This window comes from Pipistrellus hanaki, assembly GCF_964339955.1.
Source record: "Pipistrellus hanaki genome assembly, chromosome: X".
Taxonomy (NCBI): Eukaryota; Metazoa; Chordata; class Mammalia; order Chiroptera; family Vespertilionidae; genus Pipistrellus; species Pipistrellus hanaki.
In genome coordinates this window covers 29,715,515-29,737,427 of record NC_140524.1, presented here as the reverse complement: position 1 = coordinate 29,737,427, position 21,913 = coordinate 29,715,515, and the positions used below count along the sequence as shown (strand labels likewise).

The following is a 21,913-nucleotide window of genomic DNA, read 5'->3' as shown; positions in this document are numbered from 1 at the left end:
GGCGGCCAGGCTGGGAGCGGCCAGGCCCGGAGCAGCTGGGTCTGGTGTGGCCAGGCCTGGAGCAGCGGCTGCCAGGCTAGGAGCGGCCAGGCCCGAAGCAGCAGCTGCCAGGCTGGGAGCAGCCAGGTCCGGAGCAGCCGGGTCTGGTGTGGCCAGGCCAGGAGCAGCGGCTGCCAGGCTGGGAGCGGCCAGGCCCGGAGCAGCAGCTGCCAGGCTGGGAGCGGCCAGGCCCGGAGCAGCCGGGTCTGGTACGGCCAGGCCCGGAGCAGCGGCTGCCAGGCTGGGAGCGGCCAGGCCCGGAGCAGCCGGGTCTGGTGCGGCCAGGCCCGGAGCAGCGGCTGCCAGGCTGGGAGCGGCCAGGCCCGGAGCAGCAGCTGCCAGGCTGGGAGCGGCCAGGCCCGGAGCAGCCGGGTCTGGTGCGGCCAGGCCAGGAGCAGCAGCTGCCAGGCTGGGAGTGGCCAGGCCTGGGGAAGCGGCTGCCAGGCTGGGAGCGGCCAGGCCCGGAGCAGCCGGGTCTGGTGCGGCCAGGCCCGGAGCAGCGGCGGCCAGGCTGGGAGCGGCCAGGCCTGGAGCAGCCGGGTCTGGTGTGGCCAGGCCTGGAGCAGCGGCTGCCAGGCTGGGAGTGGCCAGGCCCGGAGCAGCCGGGTCTGGTGCGGCCAGGCCCGGAGCAGCGGCTGCCAGGCTGGGAGCGGCCAGGCCCAGAGCAGCAGCTGCCAGGCTGGGAGCGGCCAGGCCCGGAGCAGCCGGGTCTGGTGCGGCCAGGCCAGGAGCAGCAGCTGCCAGGCTGGGAGTGGCCAGGCCTGGGGAAGCGGCTGCCAGGCTGGGAGCGGCCAGGCCCGGAGCAGCCGGGTCTGGTGCGGCCAGGCCCGGAGCAGCGGCGGCCAGGCTGGGAGCGGCCAGGCCCGGAGCAGCCGGGTCTGGTGCGGCCAGGCCTGGAGCAGCGGCTGCCAGGCTGGGAGTGGCCAGGCCTGGAGCATCCGGGTCTGGTGCGGCCAGGCCCGGAGCAGCGGCTGCCAGGCTGGGAGCGGCCAGGCCCGGAGCAGCAGCTGCCAGGCTGGGAGCGGCCAGGCCCGGAGCAGCCGGGTCTGGTGCGGCCAGGCCAGGAGCAGCGGCTGCCAGGCTGGGAGTGGCCAGGCCTGGAGAAGCGGCTGCCAGGCTGGGAGCGGCCAGGCCCGGAGCAGCCGGGTCTGGTGCGGCCAGGCCAGGAGCAATGGCTGCCAGGCTGGGAGCAGCCAGGCCCGGAGCAGCGGCTGTCAGGCTGGGAGCGGCCAGGCCCGGAGCGGCCGGGACCGGAGCAACCGGTCCCAGAGCAGCCGGGTCGGGTGCAGCCAGGCTTGTAGCAGCAACAGCCAAGTCCAGAGCAACTAGGTCGGGAGCGGCAGTGACCAGACCCGGAGCAGCTGGTTGTGGAACGAACCAGAGCAACAGAGGCCAGGCCCGGAGCAGCCAGGCCCGAAACAGCTCGCTCCTCGCCTGTACCTGCCCACGGCTGCCTCTCAGACATGGCTGGAAACTTTTGCGGGAACTTGAGGGTCTGCTGAATCAAGTGATGAAGGCTTAGATCTGGATGTGTTGAGTTAGTGTAGCGCTGGGGTGTTGATCTGTAAGTGCCTTGGGTGGGGCCTGGATGAGGCTGGTTGACCTATTTGGAAATGTCTTTTGTGTGAAGTGTATCATTGGGCATGTGGAGGTATTATTGATATGAGATAATGCTAAGTAACAGATTTACTATCTGAAAAGGGATTTACTATCGGGGAAAGGGAGGGAGGAAGAGACTGAACATAAACTGTGCACCTATGGATGAGGACAATGGGGGATGGGGAGGGGGCGAAGGGTGGGGTGGGAACCTGGTGGAGGGGGGAAGAAATGAGGAACCTTTGTAATAATATGAACAATAAAGATTGATTTAAAAATAAATAAATAAATAAAAAATAAAATAAAATAAAATAAAATAAAATAAAATAAAATAAAATATTTACTTACTCTAAAATATATATTAAAAACTATACTTTCAAAAATATTTATACATATATATTAATAAACAAAAACAATATACACTCTGATTCTTTCAAAATATTAGAAATAGCAGTGATCTTCTGGGGCCAGGGTTGGGTGTGTGGCTTGGTGCAAATAAGTAAAAATCTGACTAGGAAACATAAGGTTGAGAGAACTTTTCTTTAAATTATGATGGTTGTTAAATTATATTATGGATGAAATTGCATCCTCTAGAAGTTCATATATTGAAGCCATACCTCCCAGTTTGTCTATTTTTGGAGATAGGTTATTTAAAGCAGTACATAAGGTTAAATAAGGTCATAAGGATGGGGCTGCAATCCAATAGGAATGGTGTCCTTATAAGATGAAGAAAATCCAGGTGTACACACATACAAAGAAAAGGCTGAGGACACAGAGAGAAGATGGTCATCTGCAGACCAAGGGAAAAAAAAAAAAACCCTCAAGAGAAACAAAACCTGTTGACACATCAATCTTAGACTTCTAACCTATAGAAATTTGAGAAATAAATGTCTATTGTTTATGCCATCCAAAAAAAAAAAAATACACAGAGGATCTGAACAGATATTTTTCCAAAGACATAGATGGCCAACTGGCACGTGAAAATGTGCTCAATATCACCAATCATGATGTAAACTGGCTGGCAGGGGAGCAGTTAGGCATCAGTCAGGCTGGCAGGGGAGTGGTTAGGGGGTGATCAGGCTGGCAGGCAGAAGCAGTTAAGAGCGATCAGGCAATCAAGTGGTTGGGAGCCAGCAGTCCTAGATTGTGAGAGCGATGTCCCAGGTTGGAGAGGGTGCAGGCTGGGCTGAGGGACCCCCTGCCCCATGCATGAATTTCATGCACAAGGCTTCTAGATTAAGGTAAATATGTATGGAGCCAGGAGGGTACTTAAAGCAGGGGGGGAGGGTGGGCAGTCTGTTCAATACATGATTTTTTAACCACTTTACTGTACATAAGAAACTAACACAGAATAATATTGAATGTAAAGAACATTCTAACCTGATAAACAAAAAGATAGATACAGAGGCAGTAAAGCATCGAACAGACTGTCAAATTACAGCAGGAAGGATGGGAAGTGTTGGGAGGAGGGGAAAGAGATTAACCAAAGGACTTGTATGCATGCATATAAGCACTCCAATGGACACAAGACACTGTGGGGGTATGTGGGCATGTGACAGGGGTAGGGGAGCCCAGGGGAATGTCAATGGGGGGGGGGAAGGAGTATATGTACTACTATGTGTAGTACTTTAAAAAATAAAATAAAATTTAAGAAAATAAAATAAAGTGGCAGAGGGCATGTGCAAGGGAGAGGGGAAGGGGAGGCGATGAAAAGGTCAATTGAAAAAAAGGAGACATATGTACTACTATTTGTAATACTTTAAACAATAAAAATAAATTTAAAATTTTTAAAAATAAAGTGGAAGTGAAGGGAAAAAAAGAATAATATTGAATGTAAACTGTAATTGGAAAAAAATAATAAAGGAGGAAATTCCATGAAACAACAGTGACTTTGAAAGAAAAGTCTAGCCCCAAAGGTCAAATTATTTTATTAATTATTTGAATTTAGAAACTGTGTTGAAAAGGACTGCTTTGATTTAATATGTAAATCTAGTATTCTACAGGTTTTTTTAAAATGAAGATTTCTGTTGTAGAAAATGAAATTTAAAAATATAAACTGTCTTGGGGTTGCGTTTGTATTTTTGTCCACCATTGAACCGCAATGCTGAGCAAAGTGCTGTTATATAGTATTTGTTTAATTAGTCAGTAAATGTACTGTCTAGTGGGTGAGTAGATAAATAAACATACTATGACAATAAAATATGCAATTGCCTGTCAAAACCAAAACAAAACTGTGGTCTATATATACAAATGAAATATTTAGCCATAAAAAAAAAGAAGGAAATTCTGTCATTTGCAATATGAATGGACCTTGAGGGCATTATGCTGAGTGAAATAAGTCAAAAAGAGAAAGATTACCATAAGACTTCACTTATATGTGGAATCTAAAGAAGACATCCCTCATAGATACAGAGAAAAGATTGGGGTGGGATGTTGTGAAATGGGTGATGTGGGTCAGAAGGTACAAACTTCCAGCATGGTTACATAATAATTGCATATTTGAAAGTTGCTGAGAGAGTAAACTTTAAAATTCACATCACAAGAAAAGAACCTGTAACTCTGTATGGTGATGGATGTTAACTAAACTAACTGTGTTGATCATTTCACAAAATATACACATATCACATCATTATGCTGTACACCTGAAACTAATATTTGTATGTCAATTATATCTCAGAAAAAATAATAAAGTAAAAATTTATCTCCCCTGGAATTCTTATCCCCTATTCTCTTTTAGCATTGGCAATCATCTGACATACCAAATACCTTTACTAGTTTATATGTTTATTATCTCTTTCCTTCTCAAGGGACCACAAGCCTTATTAGGGCATGGCTTGCCTGTTTTGTTATCATAGTATCTCCAGCTCTTATATATGTACATAACAATGCCAGGCATGGGGCAAGCATTGCTGAATAAGTAAATAAAAGAAAATAGGAACATATTGATTCTTTATGTATTAATTTCAAAACTGGATATTTTACTAAATTATTTCATTGTTTCCTAACATACTTTTCAGCTGGCTTTTTTTTACAACTGCTTTCTCATTTCTAATATTTATACCTTTTATTTTACTACTGTTTTTACTCGCTATATCCAGAATTTTCATATTAAATATTGGTGTTGGTTTGTAGAATCGTTTTGTTCCTTACTTTCATAGGAATTCCTCTAATGTTGTACAATTAAAGGAGATTCTGGTTCAGGTGTGAAACACAACACAACACAGACACACACCCCCCACACACACACACACACACACACATCATATTCACCACATGAATAATATATTTCTTCTTACTTACTAAGGTTTTTATCAAAACTGTAGGGTTTTACTAAATTATTTATTGAAATTTATTTATTTATTTATTTTTAAAATATTTTGAGAGAGAGAGAGAAACATTGATGTCAGAGAGAAACATCAGTCAGCTATCTCCTGGGCATGTGCCCTGATCAGGAATTGAACTGGCAACTTTTTCATGCACAGCATGACACCCAAACAACTGAGCCACATTGGCCAGGGCTGGAATTTATTAACATGAACATGTATCTTATTATTTGACCTCTCAACTCAATTAATAGACTTCTCAACTCCTTTTATAACACTGATGGATTACAGTGTTTTAACAGTATAAGCTACATTTTCTATATATGTCAAATTGATCTCTTCATTTTCTGCAACTTTTGTCATGAAAATTATGCTGGCCTCATTAAAGAGTGAACTTTTCTCTTTTTTGCTCTGAAGTAGTTCAAAATTAAAGATTTCTTGACAATGTGAAATAACGTGAGAGACCACCAGGCATAACATGCCTATTATACATTTGTGATTTTCTTGGAGGAAAGGGCAGATTTTAAAACACTCACAATTTTCTAGGGTTAATGATCTATTCTGATTTCTTATTTCTTCCAGGAAAAAAATTTAGTTAGTTGTATCTTTGCAGTTGGCTTTTTTTTTTTTTTTTTGTATAATTCCAGAAAATAATTTAATAATTTGTTCAATCAGATTTTACAGTTGCCTGCCTAGTAAATCTATGCCTGTGATGATTTCCTCTATCTCTTTTCTAATTCTTTGTATTTGTGCTTTTGTGATTGTGGTGCTGAAGAAAGGAATATTCTCCACTGGGTATTTCCTTTGTGCTTTGGTAGCCTGGGAAAATTGGCAGAGATCAGCACCTGTGGCATTGAGGCGGAAACTCAAACATGGGCCAGGAACAGCTGCTGGTGGTGAGGTGATCCTTCACCTCTGTGCAGCTGCTGGGAGTACCCATGCCAGCTGACTGTTGAGAATGCTGTAAACATCTCAGACCATCAGGCTAAGTGGTCCAGCAATCACTGTGAAGTCCTGCTTTGTGGCTAAGGTCCAACTTTTAGTTCTCCAAGGTACCAGCATTTGGCCAATGAAAAAGCTTAATTAGATGATTGATGCAAGTTCCTAGGTAAATATTTTAGGGGGATGGGTATATTTGGGAGAAAAACTGTCTTTGGAACTGAGGAGGAGACTCAAAATACATCATAATTTTAGTATTAAAATTTTGCCTTAGGCTGATGAGGTCACAGAATTTGGGTGAAATAAGGCTTTTCTATTTTGTATCCACCCCCCCCCCTTTTTTTTCTCATTGCTTTTTTTGGATCCTTAATAGGCTTTTCTATTGTGCATGATAAAAAGAGAATTTCCTAGCGTTTCATATCCCTCACTTACCCAGCCTTCTGGGATATACAGCCAAGTCTTCACTGGGCATGTTCTCCTGATATCACATAGGTACCTCACATTCAACATGTCCGTAGTCCAGTTGATCACCTTCTGCATGTGTCTTCTATGCCTATGTTCCCTATATTCATTTGCTGCCACTATTAAGATTCAAGCCAGAGCCTTGAAATCTACCTTAGACTCTTTGGCTTTCTTCACCCTTCACAAGAAATACAAATTACTGTTTGCACATTTTACTTTTCCTCATTTTTAAGATTTCATCTTTCTCCCCACTTACCTCAGATATTCTACCGAGCTGACTCTCATCATCATCTTCTTGGATTTTCTTCACTGACATTTGATGCATTGAATATAAGTGAATCTGGGGTGCAATAAAGCAGGAAAGCCTATTAGGTATAGCTAAGTATCTAAGGAATGCAGCCCTTTGTAATCTACAATATCTCCAGATATGTGAGCCTGAACTGTGGTTTGACAATATTTTTTTTGCTTACCCTTATTTCCTCACATTCTTGATCTTTGTTTCAAATTCTTCTTGGTACTCTGACCACAAATTAATTGACTCAGTCACCATGGCTTAGAAAGAAAGGATCAAAATCAGGTGGATATCTCATTGGCAAAGAACACAGAATTTGATGACACACTGGTGGCAAGGGTGTGGTGAAGCATGCATGCATACATATTTATGGGAGGTTAAGTTAATAGGACCTCTTGGAGGGTAGTTTGGCAATGGATATTAAATATAAAACTGACCCAGGAAATCCATTTCTAGGAATTTATCCTACAGATATACTTACACATGTGCACAAAGATGTATGCACCTAAGTAATCACTGAGGAATAGTTTATAGTAACAAAATAATAACCAATATAAATGCTTATCAAATGTGTAATGTATAAATAAAGTATGTTTCAACAACACAGGGGACTACTCTACAATTAATATGAATTAAATAAATTTTTATAAGAAACAATCTCTAAAATTTTATGATAAAAAGGCACAGATATGTGCAGCATGTGCTGTCTCTAAATAGACAAACACACTAATGTACTGCTTGTGATGTACGGGCAGAAGATAAGAAATCCCAGGGTTTCAGACTTACTTTTCACTGCACAGCTTTTATAAAGTATGATTGTCTTGGTCATGTGCATGTATTACCTAATTTAAATTAAAATACAATAACAAAACAAGATAAAGAGCAAGTGCGAAGTTTTGATGGTTGTAGTTTAAAATATTAGAAATATCTGCATAAAAGTGGAATATATTTATGCCTTTCCTTACATGGGAAGTCAAATATACAGTATATGTGAATAGGTAGTTATAAGCACGACATGCACATTTGTGTAAATAAAAATGTTTTTTAAATCATCTTAAAAACACAAGATGACACTTAACTGTCCTAACTTATAGCAAGTACATTTAGATGTTATGTATTCAAGATGTTAATCTTATAACCCATGTTAATAGCATAAGTTTGCTTTTCAAAAACAAGTGTACAAAGTAATGTATGCATAGCTGATGTTGCAGCTTGTTTCTCTCCTGGAAGATTTTGTCTTTAATGTATTCCTAGAAGGACAATTAAGATATAATAAAATGTATATTTAACCATTCAAAAACTTTAGGGAAGCACTTAATTGCTAAGATGCTAATGTTTATTTTTTTTCTGCAATCCATCACAAATTCGTCTGAGATAAAAGCATTATTCATGTATACAATAAAAAAAAACTGTCAGAAACTACATTGAGTACAACAGTCAGCCTTTCTCTATAAATGGCTACCTGAATTTTAAAGAAATGTTAACCCCAAAAAGAACCTCCCTGATTGTCCTGCCACATGTAGCTCAGTTTTGATTAGTTCTGAAAATCTTCATCATAAATGCTGCCCAAGAAAGCAGGCCATAATATAGCAGCTTTAAACAAGAAGAATGATACCCTAGGGGTAGCGGTGCTAAATTTACACTGAATAATCAAAACTGCAATTAATAGGATGCACACCATCGTGAGACTTCTTAACTAAGAGAACATATTTTTTAAGGTATTTTATGCACCAACAATACGCAAAGAGCAAACACTGAGTTTCCAACATCTAAAAGAAACACCCTCCAAATGGTGGCAATCTACAACTTGAAAAGCATTTTCTGATTGGAGCAGGGTTATAAACCTGCCCTGTTATATTATGGGTTGTTTCTCAGACCAGCCCAAAAGACACTTTGTAGCACAGTTTCCTGAAATAACATACATCAGAAATGTGTCCTGAACATACTATTGAAATACTGGTAAAAACTAAAGCACTGAATTGTAACGGGAACCATGATTGTACAGCCCAGAGAAATAGCATATGTGAATCACTCAAAGAGAGAACACAATTAATGGTTAACTAAAATTCTTTGCAAAAAAAGATGGGTGGTGTGAAGGAAAAGGAGAGGGGCCTAAAGGGAAAGTCTGGGCCCTTGGAGATCACAGTGGCCATCCTTAGCTCCAGAGGCCTGCATAGCTCCCGTGGAGGCCTGCAGGGAGAGGCCCCCCGGCCACAAAGAGCTTCATCTCTGGCCAGTTGTAGCAGTGGGTGTAGAGAGCAATGGGGAACTCATTCATGCCACCGAAGTAGTTCACCCACTGGTTATCGTGGTTGAGCCAGCCTCTGCCACAGATGAGCCTGAGCTTCCTCCCTGTAGGCTCCTGGGAGGAATCCAAGATGACAGAGGCCTTCTCCTGCAGGAACTTCTGGGCACGCACATCGTAGAAGAGCAGGGAGCCATGGCCTGTGCCCACGGTGATGATGTGCTGGTAGAAGCTCAGTGAGCGCACACCAGTGCCCCCTTCCCGGGAGCTCATGGGCCGGATGTTCTGCTGGCGCTGGCGTGGATCCAGAAAGGAGACATGGGCCTGGGAGCCCACGGCATACAGGGACAGGTCGTCGCAGTAGGTCAGGCACACGTTCTCTCTGCAGTAGGGCAGCTTGATGGACAGCAGCCTGGACAGAGTGCTGCGGGCTTTCCACAGGTGGAAGTAGCCGTCCAGGGACACTGCGCCCAGCTCCTGGTTCTTGCTATTGTACGCCAGGGCCCGCACCTTCCGGTTGCCAGGGTTAGTGCTGGACCTGGGGATGGTGTCCACGACCCTCGGGTGGATGCGGCTGTACACGGGGAGCCCCGTGTCACTGTGCCACGTGGTGCGGCCATAGACCATTCGTGGATCCAGCCTCCACAAAGCCACGGTGCCATCGCGGGACCCGCTCACGGCCACGTTGTCACTCAGCCAGGCGATGGCGAAGATCCAGTCCTTGTGGCCTTGGCGGTCGCCCAGGCACATGGGGTCCAGGGTGGGCAGCTGGTAGACGGCCAGGCTGTTGGGGTTCTCGCCCCCGGTGGCCAGCAGCGTCTTGGAGGGGTTCAGCTCGATGGCGTGGATGCCGCAGCCGGGCTGGGCCTGCGCCGGCTCAGGACGCCCGTCCTGCAGGAGCGGGATGCGCGTGATGTGGCCGGACTGCACGTCCACCACGAAGAGCGTGTTGCACTTGGTGCCGCACACCACCTGCCTGGCGCTCAGCCACTGCGACGCGAACACCTTGTTGAGGGTGCCCAGGGCCAGCGGGCGCTCCCGCAGCAGCTCGGGCAGCTTCTGCACCGCGTAGCCGCGCATCCGGCCCTCGAAGCCCGGGGACCCCACGCGGCCCCGCGCGCCCACCGCGCGGCCCAGCAGGCAGGGCACCAGCGAGCGCCGCGCCGCCAGCAGCCTCTGCTTCTTGGGCAGCAACGAGGGGCCCTCCCCGGCCGCCGCCGCCGAGCCCCGCGACGATGCGCCCTCAGCCGCCCCCTCGATGGCGGGCGCTTTCCGCTTCCTGCTACCTGTTTGCTCCATGGCCCTGGGGGGCGGCCGCCGGGTGGTGGAGGTGACAGAGATCGTGGTGTGGCGGCTGTGGCGAAGGCGATAGCGGTGCCGACGTCGGGGTCGGGGTCGGGGTCGGTGTGGGTCACCCGTGTTGGCCGTGGCGGAGGCGACTGAAGCACCTAGGTCAGCAGGGCGCGCGGGCTCTCAAGGACCAGGAGTCCTGGGAGTCCGCGGGGAGCAGAGCCTACGGCGTCCCAGGCGCGGAAGCAGCGAAGTAGGCGAGGGTGGCGGGATCGGGGAGGAATGGGGCTCAGGAACCGATCTCGGGCAGAGAAGGTGGCAAGGATCCAGGCGAGGGCTGGAAGTGTGGCTGGCGGCGAGGCTGGAGCCCAGTGGGTGTGAGACGAGGACGGTGCGGGCTGTTAAAGAGGGGGCGGAGGCAGCGGGAGGAGCCGGCGGGGAGCGGGGGTGGGGTGCCTGGTAGCTTAAGCCTGGGTGGGAGGGGTTGGAGGGGGGCGGGAGGTGGGGGATGGAGCCTGATCTGGAAGACTCAACTCTGGCCAGCGTTCCAGGATCCCCAGATTTCTCCAGGCAAACACATCCACCATCAAAGCCTACTGGGGGTTGGTGGCCTGGGGGTTCACTACCCCCGGGACAATATCCAACTAGCCTACTTAAATACAATGCAAAAGCTAAAATGTGGTCAAGTATGAGGCTAGAAGAAGCCAGGACAACTTCTGTGGAAGAAACAAATATGCACTTGATGCATTCCTGGGACACCGGTGGCTGCAATTAGAGAGTGAACTTGGTGGGCAATGAGGGTGTTTGGCAGAGGCAGGAAGACCCTTCTCTTTAGGTCTGTGCTGCAGCCCCTCTGGTCTTGGGCATTGACCAACTGTTCATAAAAGTTAAATTGGACAGAATTGGGGGGGGGAGGGACTTGATCTTGTACTAATATGAGGCAAGCACATAAAAGAAGACATGAATGAGATTATGCCTACATTGTTCATTGATCTAACAAGTACAGATTTTATAGATTGGAACAGATTTTCAGGTATAAAGGCATGTGTCTTCAGAAATGAGATTACAAAATCATTTCTGATATATTGTATTTAGATGTAAAACAAGGCTGTCCTTAAAAATATTTTGACATCTTGTTTACATTTGTATGTAGAGCCCTTGCATTATCTTTATTCTAGCCCAGGCTCTGTAACGTATTAATTGGATGTAGATACCCAGTTATTTTTTCCCTAATTTAGATATTGATTTATAATTAGCTTCAACTACACCATATATGCTAATGCTTCCTGATTTAAAAAAAAAAAAAAAAAAAAAACTCCATCCTAAACCAACAGGTCCAACTTCCTACTTGTCATTTTGCATATCAAAGAGGACATTTATACCATAGAATAATATGCAGCATTTAAGAAAAAAAAGATCTCTTATCCTTTGAGACAGCAGAGGCACCTGGAGAGTATTATGCTAAACTAAATAATCCAGTCAGAGAAAGACAAGTACATGATCTCATGTACTACAGATATTTTACCTTGTTAACTCCCTATTGTTCAGGTTTTAGGTAATGTGTCACTTTTTTAGGGGAATCCTTCCTTGGTCCCCCAGACTTGGTCAGATCTATTATACATAGAGATCCTCTTAATTGTACTTCATGGCATTTGCCACAGGTGAAATTGCATTGTTATTTCTGTGACTGCTTCATGTCTGAATCTATCTACCCAAGGATTGAACAAAAAAAAATCCATGAAGGCAGAGATAATATCCACTGTGCTCTCTACTGTATCTCCAGTGTTTAGCATGTCATAGAAATTCTCAATAGTTGTTGAATAATGTTGACTGAAATTTAAGAGACCCTGGTGGATCTCTGTTTAACTGTTACATCAGAACCCAATCCTTCACACTTTTTGATCAGCCACCTCTAATTTAATATAATTTGGAGGAAAAACCCTTCACTACCTGACATTTTGGAGTCTTTAAAATTATTTACTCTTCAGCTGATTTAGTTATGATTTTCACTGGATCTATTCAAAGTATAATGCACTCAATTTTTCCCAAAAGATAATCCTCTATTCTTACAAAACTCTCGATCAATTGATGTAATAGACAACCCTAGAAAACATTGAACAGTTAGATTAGAAGTAGAATACTTTGCTGTCAAAGATTACTGTGTTGGGCGGTGAGAGCATGAGTGGGGGGTGATGGGCAATGGGGGGATAAGGACACATATGAAATACCTTAATCAATAAATGATAAAGGAGAAAAAAACTTACTGTGTTGTCTTTCAACTGTAGAGAAAACTGCCAGAAATAACATAATATTGTTTCCACCTTAACTCCAAGGATTATTATTGATGGGACTAAAGAAGTTTCAAGCAGAACCTCAGCATTTAATACTTACCTTAAATGGGCATTTTAATACCATGAATAATCAGAGGAGACTGTCATAGTCCTTTGAAAGATCATTATTTCAAGTAAGATCAAAGAGTTCCATATGTTAGCTACCATTGTCTTTAATACATAATTTAATATTTTAATGACCGAATCTCCTGGTTCAGATGCTGTGTACAAAAAGTTTAGTGTCTATGTATATATTGATGGCATGGTTTTACTGTCAAGAACTAGAATTGTCTTATTAACAAATTACTACTAAGAATGTCTCAACATTTAGGTAGAATCCTAAACCATTCTTTTGGCACTTATCTTTCAAAACTTAGCAATTTAGTTAAAAATTGCTTATAGCAGCATAGAACTCATTTTTGTACTTTCATATTCAGGTTGGGAAACATTTTGCAACTAATGTATAATAGTAAAACAGTGGGAAACTTGTTCTGTATCAACTGCCACATTTTCTTGCTTCATAAAAAGTGCCTATTGACTATTGTTTTCATCATTTTTCTAGGTCAACTCCATTTATGTCATGCTTTGTTAGATGAGCACATGTCCAGGTACATTAGAATTGATCTGAATGTAAGATCCATTACATTCAAAGTCTGATTTTGCCTGACGATATCCCCACATATTACCTCTGTGAGAAAGTAGGATGCTCTGTCATCTGGATGAGAATTTTGGTAAAGCTTCTCAACCTTCATAAGATGGCAACCTTATCACATACATAAAATTAGCATAGTAGTTGGTAACATGGCCCTTTTAAAAAACTATATGACTCAGGAAACTTACTTGACCTCTCATGGACTTACTTTACCCACTGAAAAATTTATATTTTAATCTCTATAATTGTGTATAAACAAATGCTTAGTAAATGATAGCAATTATTAGTGTCTGGATTTTTGCATTCTATGACCCTGCCTATGATGAGCAATACATACTACTGCCCTTTCAGACATTATCAGAGAATATAACCTCAGTTCATCTTATCTCTTAAAATTGCCCAACCATTCCCTTGTTTGCCTGGGAAAGTCGTATTCATCCCTCAAGTCTCATTTCAAATTTTACCTCCACTTTGATATCCTCTTTTACTCTGCCAGATAGGTTTAAGGGCATCTTCTTTTGTACAATATAAACATAGTTTATTGTAATTAACTTACTTCACTCTCTTCATTGGCTTGTCTAATTCTAAAATAATTTCAAGCCCCTTTGAGGTAGAAACATTTTAAAAATATATTTGGATACCGAGAATCTAACACAGTGCCTAGCATATGGAAGGCTCATGCACATTTGCTTAAGACATGAACAAATGAATTCAGCTTCTATCCAAACTTGCTAATACAATGTAATAGTTAGCCTTCTGATGGCTGGTTCACATACTCCCAGTTTTATTCTTGAGTCACCTTATGCCACCAGAAGACTATATCTTAGGATCAAATTAGCTTAATATTTGCTGAATCAGTTTCACTTACTTACACTGTAATACTATGCTTTAGGCACTTATCAAAGGTCATTAAAAATAGCCAAACAGCTATATGGATATCCCTTCGCATTTATTGTAAATCTGTTATGAAAGGCACTATTCAGCATATTGCTCAATGTCCCCTTTATACAATGTCACACATAAAATTAATTTTATAATCTAATGCCACAAAAGCCTTATTTCTGTGTAATTATTACATTTTATCCTTTCTGACCATGAGAACTATTGAAGAGTACAGGCTGTAAAGTCAGAGAGTCCTTGACTTGAATCTTGGCTCCATTAGGAGTATAGTTTTGTGACACCGGGCAAGATAGCTTTTCCAACCTCAGTAACCATCTGTAAAATGAGGATTCCTACACCAATTCAGCATGATTGTTGTGAAGATAGATGTAATGTCAAAGCACCTAACACATAATATATGTTAAGTACATGGTAAAAAAAAAATTACTTTTTTTCCTTGGCTGCTAGGAAGCACAAAGATAAATATGTTACTTAATCATAGCAGCAAGATCAACTATTTTACTTTTTCTCTTTCTTAGTCATGATTTAGACTTTCTTGAATTTTATTCTTTTTTAAATATATTTTATTGGTTTTTGTTACAGAGAGGAAGAGAGGGGGATAGATAGTTAGAAACATCGCTGAGAGAGAATCATCGATCAGCTGCCTCTTGCACACCCCCTACTGGGGATGTGCCCGCAACCAAGGTACATGCCCTTGACTAGAATCAAACCCGGGACCTTTCAGTCCACAGGCTGACGCTCTATCCACTGAGCCAAACTGATTTTGGCTTTAAATTTTATTCTTAAAATCTACTTCAATTATGGAAATAAGGCATATAAAATATATAAATACATTATTACCTGTGATTTCACAACAAAAAATTACCATTAATTATAAACATTAAAGTTAAAATTATCATAGACTGATATAGAATAGGAAATGTTGAGATTTAAGGAACAAATAAGAAAATTCTAGTATTTCTATAATTTTCACCCTTTAGTTGCCATAATATCAAAAATACCACAATTAGCTGAAGCCGGTTTGGCTCAATGGTAGAGCGTCGGTCTGCGGACTGAAAAGTCCCAGGTTCGATTCCGGTCAAGGGCATGTACATTGGTTGAGGGCACATCCCCAGTAGGAGGTGTGCAGGAGGCAGCTGGTCGATGTTTCTCTCTCATCGACGTTTCTAGCTCTCTATCTCTCTCCCTTCATCTCTGTAAAAAATCAATAAGATATATTTTTTTAAAAATACCACCATTAAAGATCCTTTCGGGGATATCTCTTCATATAGGATCTTTGAAATATAAATAGATGAATATACCGGGTGAGGCAAAGTAGGTTTACAGTTTAAGAAGAAATGGAGTTTATTCTTGCATTATTATTTATTATTGTATCTATTATATTTTTTCTCATATGAATAATTGTAAACTGACTTTTGCCCACCCCTATACATTAAACTATTATTGACTTTTTATCATCAATATTATTTCACACTCTGAAAGTCTATAATTAAGAATGTAACTGACTCCAGCCTCCATTACTCAGTGGTTGAGTGTTGACCTATGAACCAGGATGTCAAGGTTAATTCCTGGTCAGGGCATATGCTCAGGTTGCAGGCTCAGTTCCCAGTGGTAGGTGTGAGGAGGCAGCTTATCAATGATTTTCTCTCATTGTTGATGTTTTTATTTCTCTCTCCCTTCCTCTATAAAATCAATAAAATATATTTTTTAAAATGACTGTAACTGAAAAATATGAGTACATTATATATCATACTAAATCATGTATTTAAGAATGTGGAGGCCTCACATGTGATACTGAAAAAAAGGCATATCTGATGTATGTGCTATAGCAATGTCAACTACCATAGATGATTGTCAATCTGCACAGTATAAAGAATCACAAAATGTCCAAAATCTGTTTTAATAAAGCATAGATTATTGACTATATTTTGGTAAAGTTTATAAATGGACACGGTACATAAAACAAAGGAATAACCTGTCATCTTGTCCAATTAAATGATAGAAGAAGGTATATGGACAAGTGCTCTTATTTACTGGGTAAATTGTCTGGTGGCAGTAAATTGAAAATTCAGAAATGAGATTTAACTGTAACTCTCCTTATCAGGAAATATTGATAGACTCTTTATCAATACTCATTGAGAATCTATCTAATGTGTAATAATATGCTAGGTTCAATAGAGCATCTGCAAGAAATTACAAGGGCCCATGCTTTCAAAGAATTTCTACTTTGGTTAAGAAGATAAGATGAAAATAATTTAATATTTAAAATAATTTTTAAAATTCATGACTATAAAATTAAGTGCTAGTATAAGGAGTCATAAAGGAGTCATAAAATGTGTTATAGGAAATTCTAGAAGAAAATTACTCACTACAGACTCTGGGGTGGAGAACATTGATGGAGGAGATGTGACTTTCTTGAATTTTGAAGGTTATGAACAGCACAGTATAGAAAAAAACTGATGAAAGCAGGGTAATTGTGTAATAAAAAAGTGGGAAATTGACTTGGACAACTACACTAAGAATCTTCCAATTATAGTGGACCTTAGAATGCATGCAGAGTAGTACCAGTAAATATTAAAATATCACAAATTTTTGAGAAGATGAATGATATGATAGGTATATCATTTGAAGGAAATTAAATTAACCATGGTTTATAGGTTGGCTTAATCAGGGAGAAAGCAGATTGTGAGATAAGTAGGTATAATAATACAGTCACAGGGAAATAGTGTTTTAGAATGATGAATTTTCTTTGGGAATGAAATTTAAGGTAGAAACATGTATAAATAATACTAATAAAACTTGTGTATTGCCTGAGTGTAAGAGATACAGAAGAAGAATTAGTCAAGTGACTACAAAATTTGGAGTTTAAGAATTGACAGAGATGCCGAAACCGGTTTGGCTCAGCAGTAGAGCGTTGTTCTGCGGACTGAAAGGTCCCGGGTTCAATTCCGGTCAAGGGCATGTTGGTTGCAGGCACATCCCAGTAGCGGGTGTGCAGGAGGCAGCTGGTCGATGTTTCTCTCTCATCGACATTTCTAGCTCTCTATCTCTCTCCCTTCCTCTCTGTAAATAATCAATAAAATATATATTTTTAAAAAAGAATTGACAGAGATAAGAAAGTCAAAAGGAAAAGGAAAAAAAAAAAGTAGGGAGGATGATTTCTAAATTGATTAAATAGTGAACAAATGAATTTAAGATGTCTTTAAAAAAAATTTAAAAAAGCACATTTTTATGACCTGCAAACATTTTTGAGACAAATCTATCTTTTGATTTCCTCATAATAACACCACAAGTACAAAGCCTTAGTATTCTTTGATTTCTTATATTGGAAGATATAACAGATAAAGTAGGCTTTAGAATTTGTTATTTAATAATGCTAAAAATCATGTTAAGATTTCCTAAGCAAAGTATGGAAGGCTGGAAGCTACTATAAAAGATATAGAGAGATGGAAGCAGAGCATTGAGAAAGGTACAGAATTAAGTGCTGGTTGTAATTCATTTCACCCAGATGTTCTCATTAACCATTTATTTATCTTGGCAAAGAAAACTATGTTCAGCTTAGAAAAATAACTATCTTCAAGATCATTGCTTAAGGCAGATACCCTTAGCATGCCCAAGTGATAATTGGAAAAGCATTTTCAATGTGTGTGGGAATTTGAAGGTAAAGATCCTATTTTTTTTCATATCCAAATGTTCTAGGAAAATTACTAATGGGGCAAAAAAATCATGAAAATAAATAAGAAAAGACTCAGGAGGTTGGAACTTCTAGAACTTGGGTCATATTCATATTATATCAAAACAACTGGTTAAAATGCCAAGCAAATTGCATTCAGATTTTTGATATATTTGACTAGAGTGGATTCTAGTGCACTACACACAGTAGGCATTCAATAAATGTGAATAATGATAATAATGTTTTAATAAGATTTTAAACTTTTGAATCTGTTTGCTTGGAATAGCTAAAATCATTCTGTTGTAAAACAATAACAATGGCAATAATAACAAAAAACACACACACCAGGTAAGAGATTCAAAAATGGGTGCAGAGTAAGTGGGAGCTGCACTCACTGCTCCTGGCGCCAAACCTGATTTACAGCTAAATTATAGGTCAATTGATCTGAATAACCAACTGAAGGCTAGATGAACTGAATTATTATAGCCAAGGATTTCCAGAAGAAGCCACACACAGACTGGTAAGAAGGGTACAGCTGCACAAAAAGCTGGCTCCTGCAACCATGTGTGGCAGCTGAGAATTTGGAGGAATACCTTAACTGCAAAATTCCCTCCCTGAAGGAGATCAGGCTCTCAGCACCTTGCAGGGATTTCCAACTCAGAGCAACAGAGATGAGAAGCAGAGCATGCATAGCATCTGGTGGTGAAAATCAGTGGGTCTTTAGTTCTGCATGGGAAAGGTAGGGCTGTTCAGTGCTGGGACATTTGTGTGTGTCTCCCTTGGAGGCTATTGTCTGAGACTGGGATGAAGTACTTGGGCCCTTCCTTTGAGCCAGCTGGACACTCTTTTGATCTCTCCAGAGCTCCAGTGGCTCCGCCCTCCTGACCTTGCTCCTGCAGAGGAAATGGCTGGATGCACCTAACCTGGACATGTAACACACTCCTGGGGAAGTAAGAGTTGGAGACCCTGGCAGACACTGAGTGGTATGGTTCTGGAGTAGCAGCCACTTTCACCTTATTGAGTACCTGACCACACAGTCCCCAAGGTGGGGACCCACAAACCCTGTCCTTCCAACCCAACCCTGGTCAACCCACCCTACCAAGCTTGAGACCTGTGGAAGGGTTTGTGGATTATGGCTAGCCTGGGCCCACACTACAAACTTTCCTCAGAAGGCTTTGGAGGAAAAACAGGCAACTTTAGGGGGAGGCAGAGTAGCTTACAGGTTGAGATAGACCTCAGAGAGCCTTGGACCTTTTATAAGTACAGAACTCCAAGTTGGAAGAATCTTACCCTTGTACACAGACTGCCCCTCCCATGCATAGCCAGGCCCATTAGACACACTCACAAATAGTGAATAGAATGGTAGCTCCAGACAGGTAGCCTAAATTTGGTTATATGCAATGTCTGACATCAACCTGTACCTGAACCCCACCCAACTGAACCCAGAACCAACACTATCAGTGGTGGGCTTCAGATCACACCAGAACTCTACCCAACTAGCCACACAAGCTGTACACCCAAAGGGATATTTTGGCAGGCACCAGCCCTGCTGGAAACAACTCTGCCTTAGGGGGGAAGCCCCTGCACAGTGACTCAGACACATTAATGGAGGTTTACCTTATGGTCATGAAGGCTGAAGTGTTAACTCCACCTACAAAAGTCTCAACTGCAACAAGGGGAGCACAGAGCTCAGGTGATCTGGAAGATTGTGCCACTAAACCCAATAAGACACCTACATCATAAAGCCATTATAACAAGTTCTGGAATCATAACAGATCTCCCTAATGCAGAGACAAAATGGGGAGACAAAATAAAGTGCTCTAAACAAAACAAAACAAAACAAAACAAAAAAAGAGGGAGAAAGTCCCAGAAAATGAATTAAATTAAATGGCTGAAATGGAAGCAACCAAAATACCAGAGGCAGAGTTTCAAACAATGGTAATAAAGATGCTCAAGTACCTTAAGGAAGAATGGATTATCTCAGTGAGAACTTCAACAAAGATAGTAAGCATTAAAAAAAAACAAAAACACAGAAACATTGATCAGACCATCAAACCTCAGAGGGAAGGTAAGGCAGGGTGAAGGTAAGGGAGAGAGATCAACCAAAGGACTTCTATGCATGCATATAAGCCTAACCAATAGATACAGACAACAGGGGGGTGAGGGCATGAGTTAGGGGTAGAAAGTGGGGGGTAATTGGGGAATAAGGACACATATGTAACACCTTAATCAATAAAGAAATAATAATAATTAAAAAAAAACACAAAGAGCCCTAGCTGGTTTGGCGCAAAGGATAGAGTGTTGGCCTGTGGGACTGAAGGTTCCTGGATTCAATTCTTGTCAAGGACACATGCCTGAGTTGTGGGCTCAATCCCCACTAGGGGTAATTCAGTAGACAGCCAATCAATGTTTTCTTCTCTCATCATTGATGTTTCTGTCTCTCTCTCTCTCCCTTCCTCTCTGAAATAAAAATAATTTTAAAAAGACAAAGAAACCATAAAATAGAACCAGTCAGATATGAACAATACAATATATGAAATGAAGAATACAGTAGAAGGAACCGACAGCAGGTTAGGTGAAGCAGAGGACTGAATCAGTGATTTAGAGGACAATATAACAGTAAGCACCCAAGCAGAGCATAAAAAAGAAAATTAATATTTGAAAAAAGAAGGCAAGAACATACAGCAGTGTCTTTAATCAATGATGTTGAGGAAGTTGTACAGATACGTGCAAAAAAAAATGAAACTAGACCATTAACTTACACAGTACACAAGAATAATCTCAAAATTGACCCGAAACTTAAATGTAAGTCTTGAAATCATAAATATCCTAGAAGAAAATGTAGCCAGTAAAATTTCAGATATATATATATCCTAGGGTATGGGAAACAAAGGCAAAATACACAAATGTACTACATCAAACTAAAAATTTTCTGTATAGTAAAGGAAACCATGAACAAAATGAAAATGAAACCCACTGAATAGGAGAACATATTTGCCATCTGATAAATTTTTAATTTCCAAAATACATATATAAAGAACTTACATAATTCAACCCTAGGAAGATAAAAAAAATCAATTAAAAAATGGGCAAAGGACCAGAATATACACTTATCCAAGGAGGACATACAGATGGCCAATAGACATATGAAAAATGCTCAAAGTCACTAAGCATCAGAGAGATATAAATTTTAAAAAATTAAAATCACAAGGATATGTCACCTTACTCCTTTCAGAATGGCTGTCATCAATAAATCAACAAGTGTTGGCCAGGATATGGAGAAAAAAGAAACTCTCCTGAACTGCTGGTGGGAATGCAGATTGGTGCAGCCACTGTGGAAAACAGCATGGAGTTTCCTCAAAAAACTAAAAATGGAACTGACTTTTGATCCAGTGATCTCACTTCTAGGAATATATCCAAGGAAACCTGAAATACTAATTCAAAAGAATATATGTACTTCTATGTTCATTGAAACATTATTTATGATAGTCAAGACCTGGAAATCCCTCAAGTGCCCATAAATAGATGAGTGGATAAAATAACTGTGGTACATTTACATAGAGGAATACTACTCTACCCTCAAAAAAGAAATTTTACCTTTTGTGACAGCATTGATAGACCTGGAGATTATTATGCTAAACAACATAAGCCAGTCAGAGAAAGACAAATGCCATATGATCTCATTTATATGTGGGATCTAATGAACAAAATAAACTGACATACAAAATAGAAACAGACTTAGATACATAAAACGTTGACAGCTGTCAGAGGTGAGGGGGGTTGAGGGCTGGGTAGAAAATAGAAGGGATTAAGCAAAAAACAAAAGCTATAATGACAGTATGGTGATTGCCAGAGGAAAGGGAGGTGGGGAGGATGAGGAGGGGAAAGGGGGGAATAAATGTTAGTGGAAAGGGCCTTGACTGGGTGGTGAGTGTATGATGTAGTGTGCAGATTGAGTTGTGCACTTGAAATCTGTATGGGTTTTATTAACTAACTAAAAGCACAGTGCATGAAAATTTGTGCACTCAGGGGGGGCTCCCTCAGCTCCATCTGCACCCTCTCACAGTCCGGGAGCCCTCAGGGGATGTCCTACTGATGGCTTAGGCCCACTCCCCTCCATGGGAGGTGATCAGGCAGGCTAACAGGGAATAGCACTGCCTCCATCACACCAC

The 21,913-nt window shown here is 41.7% G+C and overlaps 1 protein-coding gene across 1 annotated transcript; it reads right to left on the bottom strand.

Annotated features, from left to right (window-relative positions):
- Positions 1-8,806: 8,806 nt before the first annotated feature.
- Positions 8,807-10,195, bottom strand: LOC311615415 (DDB1- and CUL4-associated factor 12-like protein 2; the record flags this gene model as incomplete). Its single annotated transcript, XM_084870835.1, has 1 exon — positions 8,807-10,195. One exon carries the CDS (start codon positions 10,193-10,195, stop codon positions 8,807-8,809), a length of 1,389 nt encoding a protein of 462 aa, XP_084726961.1.
- Positions 10,196-21,913: the final 11,718 nt, after the last annotated feature.